General features: G+C 45.7%; 1 protein-coding gene across 4 annotated transcripts in view; it reads right to left on the bottom strand.

The window, feature by feature from the left end:
* LOC106588461 (microtubule-actin cross-linking factor 1, isoforms 1/2/3/4/5) overlaps nucleotides 1-18,027 on the bottom strand; it is a 278,087-nt gene that overhangs the window by 236,575 nt on the left and 23,485 nt on the right. For 2 of the 4 annotated variants that reach the window (XM_082969979.1, XM_082969982.1), the window contains exon 1: nucleotides 11,813-12,641. The exons of the other annotated variants lie outside the window; for them this stretch is intronic. In XM_082969979.1, the coding sequence (XP_082826105.1) occupies nucleotides 11,813-11,930 (118 nt within the window). In that variant the 5' untranslated portion in view covers nucleotides 11,931-12,641. Of the gene's footprint in view, nucleotides 1-11,812; nucleotides 12,642-18,027 lie in introns of those variants that run through there. 4 annotated transcript variants of the gene reach the window in all.

Genomic DNA, 18,027 nt, shown 5'->3' with positions numbered 1-18,027 from the left:
AACTCAATTACGGACAATGTCAAATGTGATAGAGCGAAGCACCTGAGTGAGTGAGTTGGGTGCGCAATTACACAGGTACTTTCCAAAACGGATGACACAAACAACTGGATTTGTTATCCCTTTCATGCCCTGCCTCCAGTCCACTTACCGATATCTGAACAAGAGAGCCTCATCGAAATTGCAACAAGCGGTTCTGTGAAAATTGAATTTAAATCAGAAGCCACTGCCAGATTTCTGGATTGGGCTGCGCTCAGAGTATCCTGCCTGGGCAAATCGTGCTGTTAAGACACTGATGCCCTTTGCAAACACAAACATATGTGAGAGTGGATTCTCGGCCCTCACTAGCATGAAAACTATATACAGGCACAGACTGTGTGTGGAAAATTATTTAAGACTGAGACTCTCTCCAATAGAACATTGCAAAGTTATGTGCATCCAATCAAGCACACCCTTCTCATTAACCTGTGGTGAGTTATTCACAATTTTCAGTGAACAAATAAGGTTTTATATGTAAGATGACTAAATAAAGAGCAAAATTATTATTATTATTATTATTATTATTATTATTATTATTATTATTATTATTATTATTGCCCTGGTCCTATAAGAGCTTTGTCACTTCCCACGAGCCGGGTTGTGACAAAAACTCATTCTGATGTTTAATAAATGTATCCTATAGTGTGTGTGTGGCAGTTTTACAAAGATGGCAAAAAAACAACATTTGAGAGTGCGCTGACCCTGGGGTAGAGGGTACGCAACTGGAGGTTGGAAGGGGTACGGGACTATTAAAAAAGTTTGGGAACCACTGCTCCACAGAACTGGAGGAATTATTATGCCTAAATCGAACATATTGTAGAAACTTTGCCTTAATGTTTCATGCTTTGTGGCATTTTATCTCAAGTATATAATAGTTACATTCCATTATGATGAATGATTTAACTGTTTATTTGCATGCCTTGAGCCCATTTAGGGTTTGGGCCTAGGCTAGCTGTGATTTACATTTCTATCAACAAAAGACTTGATTATTTCACTTAGGCCCCAAGGCGAGCAGGCAACCTTGGTTTGGAAAGCATGCTGCATGTGGTCCATACTTGCAACAGAATAACAGAGAAGATAAGTGGAAGATATTTAAGGCAAACAAAGTCACCTTGAGGACCTCACATCAGTATGTCTCGCATATCATCTGATACTATAGTAGAGAACAACAAATTGAATTAGTCTTTTATAAGACCTAAATTAGCAAAGAAAGATCAGGTTTTAGAGATAAACATGTGAGCGATACGAATCTAATATCCAATATAAAATTCCATAAATGAATTACCAGTTTATAAAATGGAGGTCGTTTTCAATCTATCAATTTACCATTGCTTCATAACAAATTATAGGTCCTTGAAAATAAAAGTTTTTTTTCCCAATGGAAAATGATTCACCGGTATTGTGCTGGCAGTGGCAATAAAATCAATTAAAAATCGGCAGGACATGGCATGTACGAGTGGTGGCAAGCAGAGATTTGCACGCACACAGGCACAGGGCGGCAGGTAGCCTAGTGTTTAGAGCGTTGGGCCAGTAACCGAAAGGTTACTAGTTCGAATCCCTGAGCCGACAAGGTGAAATCACATCTGTCGATGTGCCCTTGAGCAAAGCACTTAACCCTTACTACTATGGCTGACCCTGTAAAACACATTTCACTGCACCTATCTGGTGTATGTGACAATAAAACATTTAAATGTTAATTGCTCCAGGGTCACCGTTGATAATGGCAGACCCTGGCCGTGACCCCACTGAGGGGGGTCTCATTCATTTGTTCACGTATGAAACAGGAAAAATATAAGCAGCCACCATTTGGTAAATCCGACCACAATTCTATCCTCCTGATTCCTGCTTACAAGCAAAAATTAAAGCAGGAAGCACCAGTGACTTGGTCTATAAAAAAAGTGGTCAGATGAAGCAGAAGCTAAACTACAGAACTGTTTTTCTATCACAGACTGGAACATGTTCCGGGATTCTTCCGATGGCATTGAGTACACCACATCAGCCACTGGCTTCATCAATAAGTGCGTCGAGGACGTCGTCCCCACAGTGACTGTACGTACATACCCCAACCAGAAGCCATGGACTACAGGCAACATTCGCACTGAGCTAAAGGGTAGAGCTGCCGCTTTCAAGGTGCGGGACTCTAACCCGGAAGCTTATAAGAAATCCTGCTATGCCCTCCGACGAACCATCAAACAGGCAAAGCGTCAATACAGGGCTAAGATTGAAGCGTACTACACCGGCTCACGTCGGATGTGACAGGGCTTGCAAACTATTACAGACTACAAAGGGAAGCACAGCCACGAGCTTCCCAGTGACACGAGCCTACCAGATGAGCTAAATAACTTCTGTGCTCGCGTCGAAGGCAAGCAACACTGAGGCATGCATGAGAGCATCAGCTGTTCCGGACGACTGTGTGATCACGCTCTCCGTAGCCAACATGAGAAAGACCTTTAAAACAAGTCAACATTCACAAGGCTGCGGGGCCAGACGGATTACAAGGACTTGTGCTCCGGGCATGTGCTGACCAACTGGTAAGTGTCTTCACTGACATTTTCAACATGTCCCTGATTGAGTCTGTAATACCAGCATGTTTCAAGCAGACCACCATAGTCCCTGTGCCCAAGAACACGAAGGCAACCTGCCTAAATGACTACAGACCCGTAGCACTCACGTCTGTAGCCATGAGGTTCTTTGAAAGGCTGGTAATGGCTCACTTCAACGCCATTATCCCAGAAACCCTAGACCCACCCCAATTTGCATACCGCCCAAACAGATCCACAGATGATACAATCTCTATTGCACTCCACACTGCCCTTTCTCACCTGGACAAAAGGAACACCTACGTGAGAATGCTATTCATTGACTACATCTCAGCGTTCAATGCCATAGTACCCTCAAAGCTCATCACTAAGCTAAGGATCCTGGGACTAAACACCTCCCTCTGCAACTGGATCCTGGACTTCCTGACAGGCCACCCCCAATTGGTGAGGGTAGGTAGCAACACATCTGCCACACTGATCCTCAACACTGGAGCCCCTCAGGGGTGTGTGCTCAGTCCCCTCCTGTACTCCCTGTTCACCAACAACTGCATGGCCAGGCACGACTCCAACACCATCATTAAGTTTAACGATTGCACAACAGTGGTAGGCCTGATCACCGACAACGACGAGACAGCCTACAGGGAGGAGGTCAGAGACCTGGCCGGGTGGTGCCAGAATAACAACCTATCCCTCAACGTAACCAAGACTAAGGAGATGATTGTGGACTACAGGAAAGAGAGGACCGAGCACGCCCCCATTCTCATCGACAAGGCTGTAGTGGAGCAGGTTGAGAGCTTCAAGTTTCTTGGTGTCCACATCACCAACAAACTAGAATGGTCCAAACATACCAAGACAGTCGTGAAGAGGGCACTACAAAGCCTATTCCCCCTCAGGAAACTAAAAAGACTTGGCATGGGTCCTGAGATCCTCAAAAGGTTCTACAGCTGCACCATCGAGAGCATCCTGACTGGTTGCATCGCTGCCTGGTACGGCAATTGCTCGGCCTCCGACCGCAAGGCACTACAGAGGGTAGTGCATAGGGCCCAGTACATCACTGGGGTTAAGTTGCCTGCCATCTAGGACCTCTACACCAGCTAGTGTCAGAGGAAGGCACTAAAATTGTCAAAGACCCCAGCCACCCCAGTCATAGACTGTTCTCTCTACTACCGCATGGCAAGCAGTACCGGAGTGCCAAGTCTAGGACAAAAAGGCTTCAACAGTTTTTACCCCCAAGTCATAAGACTCCTGAACAGGTAATCAAATTGCTACCCGGACTATTTGCATTGTGTGCTCCCCCCAACCCCTCTTTTACACTGCTGCTACTCTCTGTTTATCATATATGCATAGTCACTTTAACTATACATTCATGTACATACTACCTCATTTGGCCTGACCAACCAGTGCCCCTGCACATTGGCCAACCGGGCTATCTGCATTGTGTCCCGCAACCACCACCCGCCAACCCCTCTTTTACGCTACTGCTACTCTCTGTTTATCATATATGCATAGTCACTTTAACCATATCTACATGTACACACTACCTCAATCAGCCCGACTAACCGGTGCCTGTATATAGCCTCGCTACTGTTATTTTTCACTGTTGTTTTTATTTCTTTACTTACCCATTGTTCACCTAATACCTTTTTTGCACTGTTGGTTAAAGCCTGTAAGTAAACATTTCACTGTAAGGTCTAGACCTGTTGTATTCGGCGCACGTGACAAATAAACTTTGATTTGATTAGAAAGACAAACCCAGAGACAGACACAGACACACACACACACACAGGCTTAGAAATCACTGCCTGCAGGCTGATCATTTTAGAGAGTCTCTCAATTAGGAGCAAAGCTTGTTAACAAAGCTGGAGCCCACAACAGATTACCACTACCGACCTAGTAAAGACATGGGAGAGACCGAGAACAGGAAGAGGGAGGGAAAGAGAAAGAGCAGGACGAGAGAGAGACACACCGATAAACAGATGAGACCTAGACAGAGAATGCCAGACGAGCGACGGCGAGGAGGGGGAAGGGAGGGTGAGAAAAAAGGGAGGATGAGAGAGGGAAGACAAAGAAGGCCACTCTAAAAGGTAATCAGACATGACGAGGACGAAGAAGAGTGGAGCGAGTGAAAGAAGACCACCAACCGCGTCTCTGAACACCGTCTATGGCCTGAACATACCAACGGAGAGCTGTTCCCTCATAGCAATGGCATGATGAACACTTTATCAAGGAGTGAGGGGCGACTACTGAATTCTTCACGTTCTCACCGATATCCTACTACCGTACGTGTGAGGGGTTTTCTGGTGATTCTGCACCGTACAGGTTTTTCTATGACCATGTAAAGCCAATGAAGCTGAAGTCCTTCAGTTTCTAAATGGGCAATGAAGGTTTTCAAATCAAATCACTAGCCATGTTCCCATTTATAATTGACTAATATTTGCCATATTCTTATAATTCTCATGTGCCAAAGCATCGCCACGGTCCGTGTTACGGTGATACTTGCACACCTGTAGATCTGAAATATTTGAAAAGGTGAAACTTGCATCCAGGCAACCAGAAAAGGAAGGCGAAGCAATTCAGGCATTCTTGAAAGTTAGGACAATCCTTGTCCTGCAAAGAAACAATTTGTATGGTTGAACAAAAAAAATTGATTTCGAATTAAGTGTGGAGTAGTACTTTATAGTTACGCGGTGACATCACGTGCCCTGCGTACCTTCAAAATTATTCGGCATTCATTTATTAGAAAAACATGTTGTTTCCATCATTTGTCGCAATAAAGAACGTTTGACAAAAGATTAAAGCCACCCGTCGAACGGATAAAAATGTCTCCTATATCTGCCGTTTCCATCACACATGTCGCAAGGACTTTTGTGTGTGACAAAGACAGGTCAATGGAAACCTGCCTATTGAAGACTCATAACATAGCAAGGCAACCTTTCACACAACTTTTGAAACAAGGGGGAGGAAGGTGGGGGGGGGGGGGGGGGGGGGGCACTTTTAACCTCACAACAAAAAGCAGGAAGCTCATACACAACAACCTGATTTGGGCATTTGAGTCAACAGCAGGTGCACAAAAGCACTGGAATGTAGTGTAGGATGGGCTATTATCTAAGGTCTACAAGAGGCAAAATGTTCATAATGTCCACATCCATGGTATAGGCTGCAACACAAGGTAGTCAAAAAGGTTCCTAAAGCTCATTTGGTTGCATGATACACTAAAAGCTGCAGGTCTGAGTACCACATACTGAAAATATGTATTAACTATAAAAAAATTAAAAAAGAAGTGGCTTATGGGCATTATGTCACAATCAACCCTCTGATTAGGCCAGTGGAGTAAATGGAAGGTGCCACATCAGGCAGAGGAATGCTAAGAAGGAGTGGGCCGTTCCACTGCACCCCGGTCAGTGGGGGGGGGGTCCTGGCTGAATTTTCATAGGGAGATACTGCTGTGAGGTAAAGTGGATGAATGAGATTAGGGCTGTCTCTGCGGGAGGTCTGTCTGTGGGACGCCCCTTCGGGACCACCACATATTTACCATTGGGACTGATTTGAATGGCAAATCTGCCCCACACCTAAGGCATTCAGACACACACACAATCAGGGCAGGGGTGAGCCCAATACTGGATACATCATCTCCTATTGGTCCAGCGTTCAAATTCATTTTGCTGGGATTTCCCCCTCATACTCTCAATACATTATTTCTGTGTGCGTGTTCGTTCACACGCGGTGTGTCCGCGCGCGCGTGCGTGCGTGCGTGCGTGCGTGCGTGCGTGCGTGCGTGCGTGTGTGTGTGTGTGTGTGTGTGTGTAGGACCTAACAACAGTGTGACCTTTGACGGCATGGTAGCCGTGCTCTATTACCTACTGTCCTGTCATGGCTGGATCAGCTAAGAGTCACGAGCTGGAGGATTCAGAGTGAGATTCTTCCTGGGACCAACACCTCCAGTCACAGGCCATTGGCCAGCAGGGTCTCACAACTCTTAGTCACATAGATCACACACAGTCACATAGAATGGTAAACGGACTGATCCGGTCAATCCTCACCTAATCCATTCCAGATCCCTGTCATTCCAAACATGACAAGGAGTAGTGTGATGGCACAGGCGGGTACCCAGGCTCCCGGAGCCGCTCCTTGGGCCCGTACAGAAACACTTGACTGACTGACGCACATTGGCATATCCTCAAGGCTGCACACAGTAACCAATGGACTCTGTATGCTACAGTATCATCCTCAATAGAGTAGGTCAGAATGGTGCTTTAAATCATGACAAATCCTGGGATAGGCCTACTCAACACGCACAGAGAAAGCACAGTCTAGGAGCACTGAGTCCTGCGTGCATCCAAAGTCTAGATGGTGTGGCGGGATAGGCGGCAGGTAGTAAACCGTTTCCTCTTTTAACCACTGTCTCCTCCTCCAATCCCCCTCTCCAAGGACAACAGTCTAGGATAGCTAGCAGTCGACTCCTCCAGGATGGAGACGGACGGATAGCATGTCAGGAGGGGTGTGGAGGAGGTATAGAGTTACCACGCAGACCGCCTTACTCCCGACCAGAAAGAGGGGGAGGAGTAGAGGAAGGGAGATAATGAAAGAGAGAAACTTAGAGACTGGAGGGGCTTTTGTGAGAGATGGAGCCTCGTCATAGCTGCTTTGCAGCAACCTCATCTGGCTCCTATCCAAGTCACAGAGAGAGACACACAGAGACAGAGAGAGCGACAGAGAGAATGAAAGGGAGGAATATAGGGAGAAACTGGGAGCCCTTTGTGAGAGCAGTTCACTCTTAGCTGCTTTGCAGCCCCTGCACATCTGCAGTGAAAAGAAATAGGAGAGAGAACGTAAGGTAATCCCAGTATTAAGACCTGCAAAGTCTATTATCATTCCCCTATAGCTTACCGCATCTTTATTCCCCTGAATAACCTACGCTAATGCTGCATCTTGTCACAAACAGACAAACCAGACAGATGATGTAAGTAGAGCTCTGGGGTCGGGGAGGGGAACACCAGTTCTGTGTGTGTTGCTAGGGACAGACATGCAGAGTGGCTCTCCTGTGCATCCATCTGAAATCAATGCTGTCCAGGCCACAGTCCCCCACATAGTGCTTTTAGCATAGGACTCCATGATTAATTCATTAACAGGTCTCTCTCTCTCTCCCACCCAGTCTCCCTTCATCTTGACATCTCTACCCCCTCCATTTGATACATACACATCCCCCTCCACTCACGTCACAAACACATGTGCCGGCATAGAGGAGTGCTGCTGCAGTGTGTGTGTGTGTGTGACAGGAGCGGTCCAGAGGTCACATTAGAGCCCCTCTCTCTGCTTCTCTGGCCTGCTGGAGCCTCATTATCCATTCTACTCAACGCACCGCTCCAAGGGCCCTGCAGAGTGGACACACACCCACCCTATAGGAGTACACATGTGCAGGAGCCTATTAAAGTGCCTAGATGTGTATGGTTGACCCACTCTTGCCTAAAAATAAACCACACACAGGAGCGGGTTCATTCCAGCCAACCTTCAAAGATTGCAACCTGACCGAGGTATTTCAATAACGACTCCAGGAGACCCCACAGCCTCCAGCCAACATGGCATTAACATTCAGACAACATTTGGACTGAGCTGTGGGGAAGCCACAGTCAGCCGTCTCTGTTTCAATCAGGCCAAGTTTACAGACACCCAGTCTTACAGTTATGAATGCGGGCCCTGTGCTGTGTTAGAGGAGGGAGGAGCAGCACTGTTCATTACACACACACACACACACACACACACACACACACACACACACAGTTTCCAAAAATCAGCTGGAGATCAGTTATGCAATGAGCCCTGAGGAGGAAGAGCCTAGAAAGAGACTGCTGAGAACAGGGATTTCATTTCACTGAGAGAGGGAGACAGAGACTGATGGCAAAATAACTGATATGTGAGGACGACTAAGTGTAAGAGAGGAGAGAGTGCAAGAAAATGCATGTAAAAAAAACAGAGGTAGAATGACAGAGGGAGGAATAAGGGGCTGTGTCCACGCAAGCCGCATTCTACCATGTGAGCCGAGGCAAACCGGAACCAGGGATTCGGGGAGGGAAACTAGGCCACGTGGGGGAGAAGAAGAAAAAAAAAAACCCAGCTGTAACGATCCAACCCTTCTATCCAAATCGTTCATTCGTCTGCCTCAGTTCCACCTCTCCCTCCCCTCTCTTTCCAGCGGATATTCAGTCAGTCCTAAAACCAGGGAGGTTACAGTTTCAATAACCAAAACCCATTATGGAATTTGGGACATTCCGCACTCCAGTCAGTTAGAGATCGAATGTTAAGTTACATCCTCTTTTCCCCAGACTGTTTCCCCAATTCACCCCGAATTCAAGTCCAGCCAGCTGAACTGTCCGTGGCATCAGTTTTCACAGGCCACCATAATATTCAAAGCCCGGAGTAGATAGTTTAATGAAGCAGTGGAAAGACACGGGGGTACTGTACATGTCTGCGTGTGGCGAATCAGAGACAGGGAAGAACAGGCCACGAACGACCGGTCACTTCCTGTATGCCATAAAGATTTTAATTCAGTTGGGGACACCAGCTTCAGCACAACTCCAGAGGGGAAATACAAACATTTCCTGATATTCTTCTGTCAGTTTCCGCTCGCTGACTCGTCAGAATATGCACAGTATGTGTGAGTGTGGGACTGTGCAAGTTAAAATCTGCATGAAGCACGGGCGGGTGTGCGCGAGTGTCGCATTCTGTGAAGTGTGAGAGTCCAAAAGTGTAAATGTACGAAAGTGTGTGTGTGTGTGTGAGCATAATAATATGAGGACTGTGGGGTGAAAAGGCTACAGGGAGGAAGCCCTTACCGTCCATCCAATACTCCATGTCTGCTTAAAGGGTAACAACAACCAATAGAGCCTAGCTAGTAGTGATGTGGATGGGGTAATATGTTTGGAAAATCAAATCGCAATACATACCGTATCGGCACCTAAGTATCGTATGGTCCCTGGTAATTCCCAGGCTACTAGTAGCTGTGGAAACAAAATGCTAAGTCACAGCACAGAGATGCCATGAGTTGGCAGGCGAGCGGGCAAATTCATAGGCGGCAACAACAGGCCCGGATGGACGGAAACCCCTCAGGTCAGGGAGGTTGTGGATCTGTCTTGTTGAACTGCACATACAGACAGTCTGGAATTTTCCATTTAGGCTAAGGAATACGTGGGGGGGGGGGGGGGGGGGACTAGCAGTGGTGGAACAAGAGGCCTTAAGTTAGGTCTCGAACTTCTCAACTTAATGGGACTTTTTCCCCTCTGGTTTCCTTGCAAGCCTTTCTCCCTAGCTATCCTCTGCTCATTTTTCCTCAACTTTTAGGTGGAAACAAGTTTATAATACTTTTTCCTGTCTGTTAGGTTTTAGCTAGCCCCTGAAACTGGTGTCAGTCTTGGGCCACCTCGTCTCAGTGGTGTACGCCTGTCCAGTATCCACTCACGCCTAAATCACATGTGTGGGTGTCCATTTTATGATTCACGTCCCTGTGCTTTTTTCCTTGTGCTTAGCCAGCCCCTTACTGGATATCCTGTCAATTGTTATTGAGAACCCGTCGCCTCCCAGAAGAACACACAGTGGAACACACACTACTGAATGATTTAAAAATGGTACCATTTAGCCTCTTCCAATTACAGTCAAGCAATGCCAGCCAGCACCCGACTGAGTTCACATTTCCTACTCCTTTCTTCATGCAACTGCCACAAGTGACATGCAGTTGAAAAGCCCATCACACACGGGTGGGAAAGGGGCCATAGGGTCAAGTTCATTGCATAAACCACTTCTGCAGTCAGATCCCCCAGTAGGGACAGTAAACACAAAGCTATATGACCTCTATACAGTGCATGTGTATTGTGTACACTACCTTTGGTATAGAAAGTCAAGCATCTAATGGTTCTGGGTAGACTGAGCGCCGTGGTCCCCAAGGAGGATTCTACTACAGGTTACTTCAGGGCCCTTGCCCCCACTCCAATGACTATTTGTAGGGGAAACAGTGTCCTTATTGGAAGTAATGACAAGGAAGCTTAACTATCAGTGTGACTCAACTACTCCAAGTTTGGTTAAAATGTAGGCTAAAACAAGTTCAACATTGTCGCCACAGTTCAGTGCATTGGCTGTGAGGTGTCGACTATTTGTATCCCCCCCCCAAAAAAAAAAAATATATATATATATATATATATATATATAGCAGTTTCAGTTATATAATTCACTTACATTTACCAACATGAAACAACATGTGTGTGGCATTGGCAACTATTCTGTAATCGCTATCGGCAAATGGAGTTATACTTGTGGGCAATTAATTGCTGCAGTCTTTTAGCTTACGCACAGAAATGCATCCACTCTGCATTAACATGTCCGTCCATCTGTCTGTGTTCATGCCGGCGCGGTAATGGTTGTTGCCCAGCCCCACTGAGTATAACAATGTTACCAAATACTCATTTATTGACGCAATGCCAAAACCTAATGGCTGAACGACACACTGATATATTACATGTATTCTTGACATACAACTACTAATTACTTGTGCTCTCCCTATCACACACACACACACACACACACACACACACACACACACACACACAAAACTCTGACCCCAAAAAGAGTCGCATTTCATTACAATAATCAATAATTTAAAAAGGACCACCCTTTCATCTGGGCCCAAGCGTCACAGATGTCACCAACGTCAATTGCTATCAACTCTCCCCTTCCCTCATCCATCACGGTCAATTTCAGTAGAGGCATTCGTTTTTTTAAGCGGCCCTGTCATAGGAATTATGAAACAGCAAGTCTCAATGCTGCGGGTAACATGGTGGAGCAGGTCCAGAAACTGGGTTGGTTTCAGGCTATGTAGCATTTTAGTTATTAAAACTAAGAACCTTGTTTTAAAATGTGTGCAACCAAGGGGGAGAAATTGTGGAACTAACTATTATGCACTATTTTCGCGTCTTGGGAACAATCTCAATGCACAATAGTGCATGTGGGTACATTCCTTGACATTAGCAGGTTTATAAAGTCCCATGCCAGCTATCTTTGGCGTCTGGATGCCACAATATAACAGCAAAATCAGACTTGAAACGCACGCAGTTGGTTTGACTCAAAGAAACAGAAAATTGCGCTGCAGCCTATTCATCAAAAACGTAAACAATGAAACAATCCAGATTATGACATAGTCCCGCCGAAGATCAACTCAAACCAGGCCCCACTCCTTTCTTCTTGTTCATTACCTTTGTATCTCTCCAGAACATCTTCGTACGCCTGGGCGAATTCCTTTTCCTGGGAATGGTTGGTCGGCAGTAAACCCGGGATGAAGCCGGCCATGGTGCCTCTGTTACCGGTGGCCATCAGCCGAATGGCCCGCTACCGCAGTAATCCAGGACGGTGGATCCGGGTCCTCTCCTCGCCAACGCAGCTGTCAAATCCGTTTAGCTTTGAAAGCCACGGTGGATGTGCTGCTCCTCTCCGGTGTTTGCTTATAAATATAGCAATTCGCGAGGCCAATTGGTTGGTTGAAGCAAACGTGAAGCGGCTCACTTGACAAGTCTAACGTTAGTCATCCCTAGTTTGCATGCAATATGTGGAAGAAAAAAAATACAGGCAACAGAAAGCTCCAACCTTGGTTTTATCCTATATAAAATAAATGTCTGTCTATGTGAACGTTATAGCCTACTGATATTTAATTTATCGACCCATTATTGTCCAATGTGTCCGCCAAACCACAACAGCAGGAGCATCGTTCGCCGTGTTCTTTGAACGCAACCCCTTCAGCTCTACTTCCGACCCGGCGAATATATTTTTATGTGCGTGCGTGAGCGCGCCCCTGATGCGTGTCTGCGTAACCGCAAGTCGGGGTCGTAGTGGGCTGGCTCCTTCCGAAATCAGAAGAGAGGCTCCACTGAAATAGTATCTGGACACCGGTTCGTATATCCCCTTTTGTCGATGCCTTTATTCAATGAAACCGCTTTAGCGTCTCTGAATGCTTCTTCCCAGCACAATGGCCGCTTCTATAAAGTCACGGTTTGGTGTGCTGCGACTCTCCGCCTGCCTCTCTCTTCCTCCCTCTCAGGTTTCTATATTCTCCCTGGAGTAGCTGTCATCCATCTCTCTCTACCGGCCATGCCAGAAACCTACACCGGAGGAAATGTATCGCTGTAGGTCAATAGATGGCAGCGGTGGCACCATGTGGGTAAAGTAGTGTTGGAGCGCCCCTAGGTGGTATCCCGACCGGTGTAACGCCACCTCCTTTTAGTCAAAAAGATGGCGTGTCCAGTAATCAGCTTTAAAGATAGTTGCTTTTGTCTTGGGCTGAACCCGCCATCTAACGGCAATGTAATGTAATGCCATGCCAGTTGAGACCTTCAAATGTCCACTGTTCCAACCACAATCCACACCCATCACAACAGTTTCAAAGAATGTGCCGTGTTTCCTCAATCTCTCACTTCTTGCATGGAGACTAAAATCAAGATCGTATTTTAGGGCACTCCTTTCCAGAAAAATCGACATACAGGTGAAGCCAATTATTAAATGAATACACAAAAACATCAAAAGAGATCAATCCATTGTCCTCATATAATCTCAGGTGATAAAGATCCATAACATCCCATAGACCTAATCCTATAAGTGGCTCATCTATAGCCCGGTATAATCAAGGAATGGCATGTTCACAGTAGCCTATACCATCGACAAGAGGTAAGGGGATCTAGACAGGTGAGACCGACGTGTGTTGTGTGTAGTAGGCCTATGGGCGAGGCAGGAGACGTCTGTGTGTAATGGGGATCTCAGAAGTCCAGACAAATGCGTCAGTAGAGGGATACTTGCCATAGCTTTCTCCAAGCCCAGCCTTACCCTGACCAATACTGTACTGTCATAGTGCTTCCTAGCCTGACCTGGCATCATCTCTCCGTAACCAAGAGCTGTTATGCATCATCAGCATCTCCTCAGTACTGTGAATAATGCAGACATGACTAGTAGAAGATCAACTTTATAATCCATCCGCAACGGATACGTTCAGTCTGAATATTATGAAATAAATACGTTACTAAATAAAGACTTATTTTTGTCCCAAAAATGTAGGAAGCGAGGCAAAGGGGGAGTGAGAAATGGAGAGAAATAAAGCGATGCTAACTTCCCGATGAAATGATTCAGAGCAACTCCATGGAGATATTATCTTTCTCTCATTCTTTTTATTCAGACATATGTCTTGTCAGTTTCTCTCTGTCACCCCCCCCCCCCCCCCCACACTTCTTCTCTCTTTCCAAACACACATCCAATGATCCACAGTCATGAAGGATTTGTATGAATACAAACCCACACAGTGTAGACCTTCAGCCGTCAGACCTGGCAAGCACACAGCCACCACACACTGAGTTGAGTCACACTGACAGAGTCTAGAGTTTGGCAAATTAATGCAAAGCAGGACAGCCAGATGTTGTTGTTGACCGTCCATTGGCTCCCGCAGCAGTGCACACATACGTGCACACACACATACTGTAAACACACACACACACACACACACACACACACACACACAGACAGTCACACACACATACAGACAGTCACACACACATACTGTAAACACACACACACACACAGACAGTCACACACACATACTGTAAACACACACACACACAGAGACAGTCACACACACATACTGTAAACACACACACACACACAGAGAGACAGTCACACACACATACTGTAAACACACACACACACACACACACACACATAGACAGTCACACACACATACCTAGACAGTCACACACACATACTGTAAACACACACACACACACATACAGTCACACACACATACTGTAAACACACACACACACACAGACAGTCACACACACATACTGTAAACACACACACACACACAGACAGTCACACACACATACTGTAAACACACACACAGACAGTCACACACACATACTGTAAACACACACACACACAGACAGTCACACACACATACTGTAAACACACACAGACAGTCACACACACATACTGTAAACACACACACACACACACACAGAGAGACAGTCACACACACATACTGTAAACACACACACACACAGAGAGACAGTCACACACACATACTGTAAACACACACACACACACATAGACAGTCACACACACATACTGTAAACACACACACACACAGACAGTCACACACACACACACAGACAGTCACACGCACATACTGTAAACACACACACACACAGACAGTCACACACACATACTGTAAACACACACACACAGACAGTCACACACACATACTGTAAACACACACACACATACTGTAAACACACACACACACACATAGACAGTCACACACACATACTGTAAACACACACACATACTGTAAACACACACACACACAGACAGTCACACACACATATTGTAAACACACACACACACACAGAGAGACAGTCACACACACATACTGTAAACACACACACACACACATAGACAGTCACACACACATACTGTAAACACACACACACACACACATAGACAGTCACACACACATACTGTAAACACACACACACATACTGTAAACACACACACACACATAGACAGTCACACACACACATACTGTAAACCCACACACACACACATACTGTAAACCCACACACACACACACACAGACAGTCACACACACATACTGTAAACACACAGTCACACACACATACTGTAAACACACACACACACAGACACTCACACACACATACTGTAAACACACACACACACACATAGACAGTCACACACACATACTGTAAACACACACACACACACATACTGTAAACACACACACAAACATACTGTAAACACACACACACACATAGACAGTCGCACACACACATACTGTAAACCCACACACACACACACACATACTGTAAACCCACACACACACAGACAGTCACACACACATACTGTAAACACACAGTCACACACACATACTGTAAACACACACACACATACTGTAAACACACACACACACACATAGACAGTCACACACACACATACTGTAAACCCACACACACACACACATACTGTAAACCCACACACACACACACACACACACACACAGACAGTCACACACACACATACTGTAAACACACACACACACACAGTCACACACATACTGTAAACACACACACATACTGTAAACCCACACACACACACACACAGACAGTCACACACACACATACTGTAAACCCACACACACATACTGTAAACCCACACACACACATACTGTAAACACACACACACAGACAGTCACACACACACATACTGTAAACCCACACACACACATAGACAGTCACACACACACACACACACATACTGTAACCCTCCCCCCCCCACACACACACACAGTCACACACACACATACTGTAAACCCACACACACAGACAGTCACACACACACATACTGTAAACACATACACACACATAGACAGTCACACACACACACATACTGTAAACCCACACACATACACACACAGACAGTCACACACACATACTGTAAACACATACACACACATAGACAGTCACACACATACTGTAAACACACACACACATAGACAGTCACACACACACACATACTGTAAACCCACATACACACATAGACAGTCACACACACATACTGTAAACCCACACACACACATAGACAGTCACACACACACACACACACACACATGCTGTAAACACACACACACACACACACACACACATAGACAGTCACACACACATACTGTAAACACACACAGTCACACACACATACTGTAAGCCCACACACACACACAGTCATTCACACATACTGTAAGCCCACACACACACACAGTCATTCACACATACTGTAAACCCACACACACACACACACACACACACAGTCACACACACACATACTGTAAACCCACACACACACATAGACAGTCACACACACACACATAGACAGTCACACACACACATACTGTAAACACACACACACAGACAGTCACACACACACATACTGTAAACCCACACACACACATAGACAGTCACACACACACACATAGACAGTCACACATACACACATACTGTAAACACACACACATAGACAGTCACACACACACATACTGTAAACCCACACACACACACAGTCACACACACAAACACACATACTGTAAACCCACACACACACATAGACACACACACATACTGTAAACCCACACACATAGACACACACACATAGACACACACACACACACATAGACAGTCACACACACACATACTGTAAACACACAGTCACACACACACACACACACACATACTGTAAACACACACACACACACACAGACAGTCACACACACATAGATAGTCACACACACATACTGTAAACCCACACACACACATAGACAGTCACACACACACACATACTGTAAACCCACACACACACATAGACAGTCACACACACACACATACTGTAAACCCACACACACACATAGACAGTCACACACACATACTGTAAACACACACACACATACTGTAAACCCACACACACACATAGACAGTCACACACACACTGTAAACACACACACACATAGACAGTCACACACACATACTGTAAACACACACACAGTCACACACACATACTGTAACCCCCCCCCCCACACACACACACAGTCACACACACACATACTGTAAACCCACACACACACACACATACTGTAAACCCACACACACACACACATACTGTAAACACACACACACACACACACACACACATAGACAGTCACACACACCCATACTGTAAACACACAGTCACACACACACACACACACACACACACATACTGTAAACCCACACACACACATAGACAGTCACACACACACATACTGTAAACACACACACATACTGTAAACCCACACACACACACAGTCACACACACACACACATACTATAAACCCACACACACATACTGTAAACCCACACACACACACAGTCACACACACACACACATACTGTAAACCCACACACACACACACATACTGTAAACACACAGTCACACACATACTGTAAACCCACACACACACATACAGTCACACACACACACTGTAAACACACACATAGACAGTCACACACACATTCTGTAAACCCACACACACACATAGACAGTCACACACACACACATACTGTAAACCCACACACACACATAGACAGTCACACACACACTGTAAACACACACACACACATAGACAGTCACACACACACTGTAAACACACACACACACATAGACAGTCACACACACATACTGTAAACACACATACAGTCACACACACACACTGTAAACACACACATAGACAGTCACACACACATTCTGTAAACCCACACACACACACAGACAGTCACACACACATACTGTAAACACACACACACACACAGACAGTCACACACACATACTGTAA

This window comes from Salmo salar, chromosome 27 (genome assembly GCF_965601325.2).
Source record: "Salmo salar chromosome 27, fSalSal1, whole genome shotgun sequence".
Lineage (NCBI taxonomy): Eukaryota > Metazoa > Chordata > Actinopteri > Salmoniformes > Salmonidae > Salmo > Salmo salar.
The sequence above is the reverse complement of the archived record's forward strand: the minus strand, read 5'-3'. Positions and strand labels throughout refer to the sequence as shown.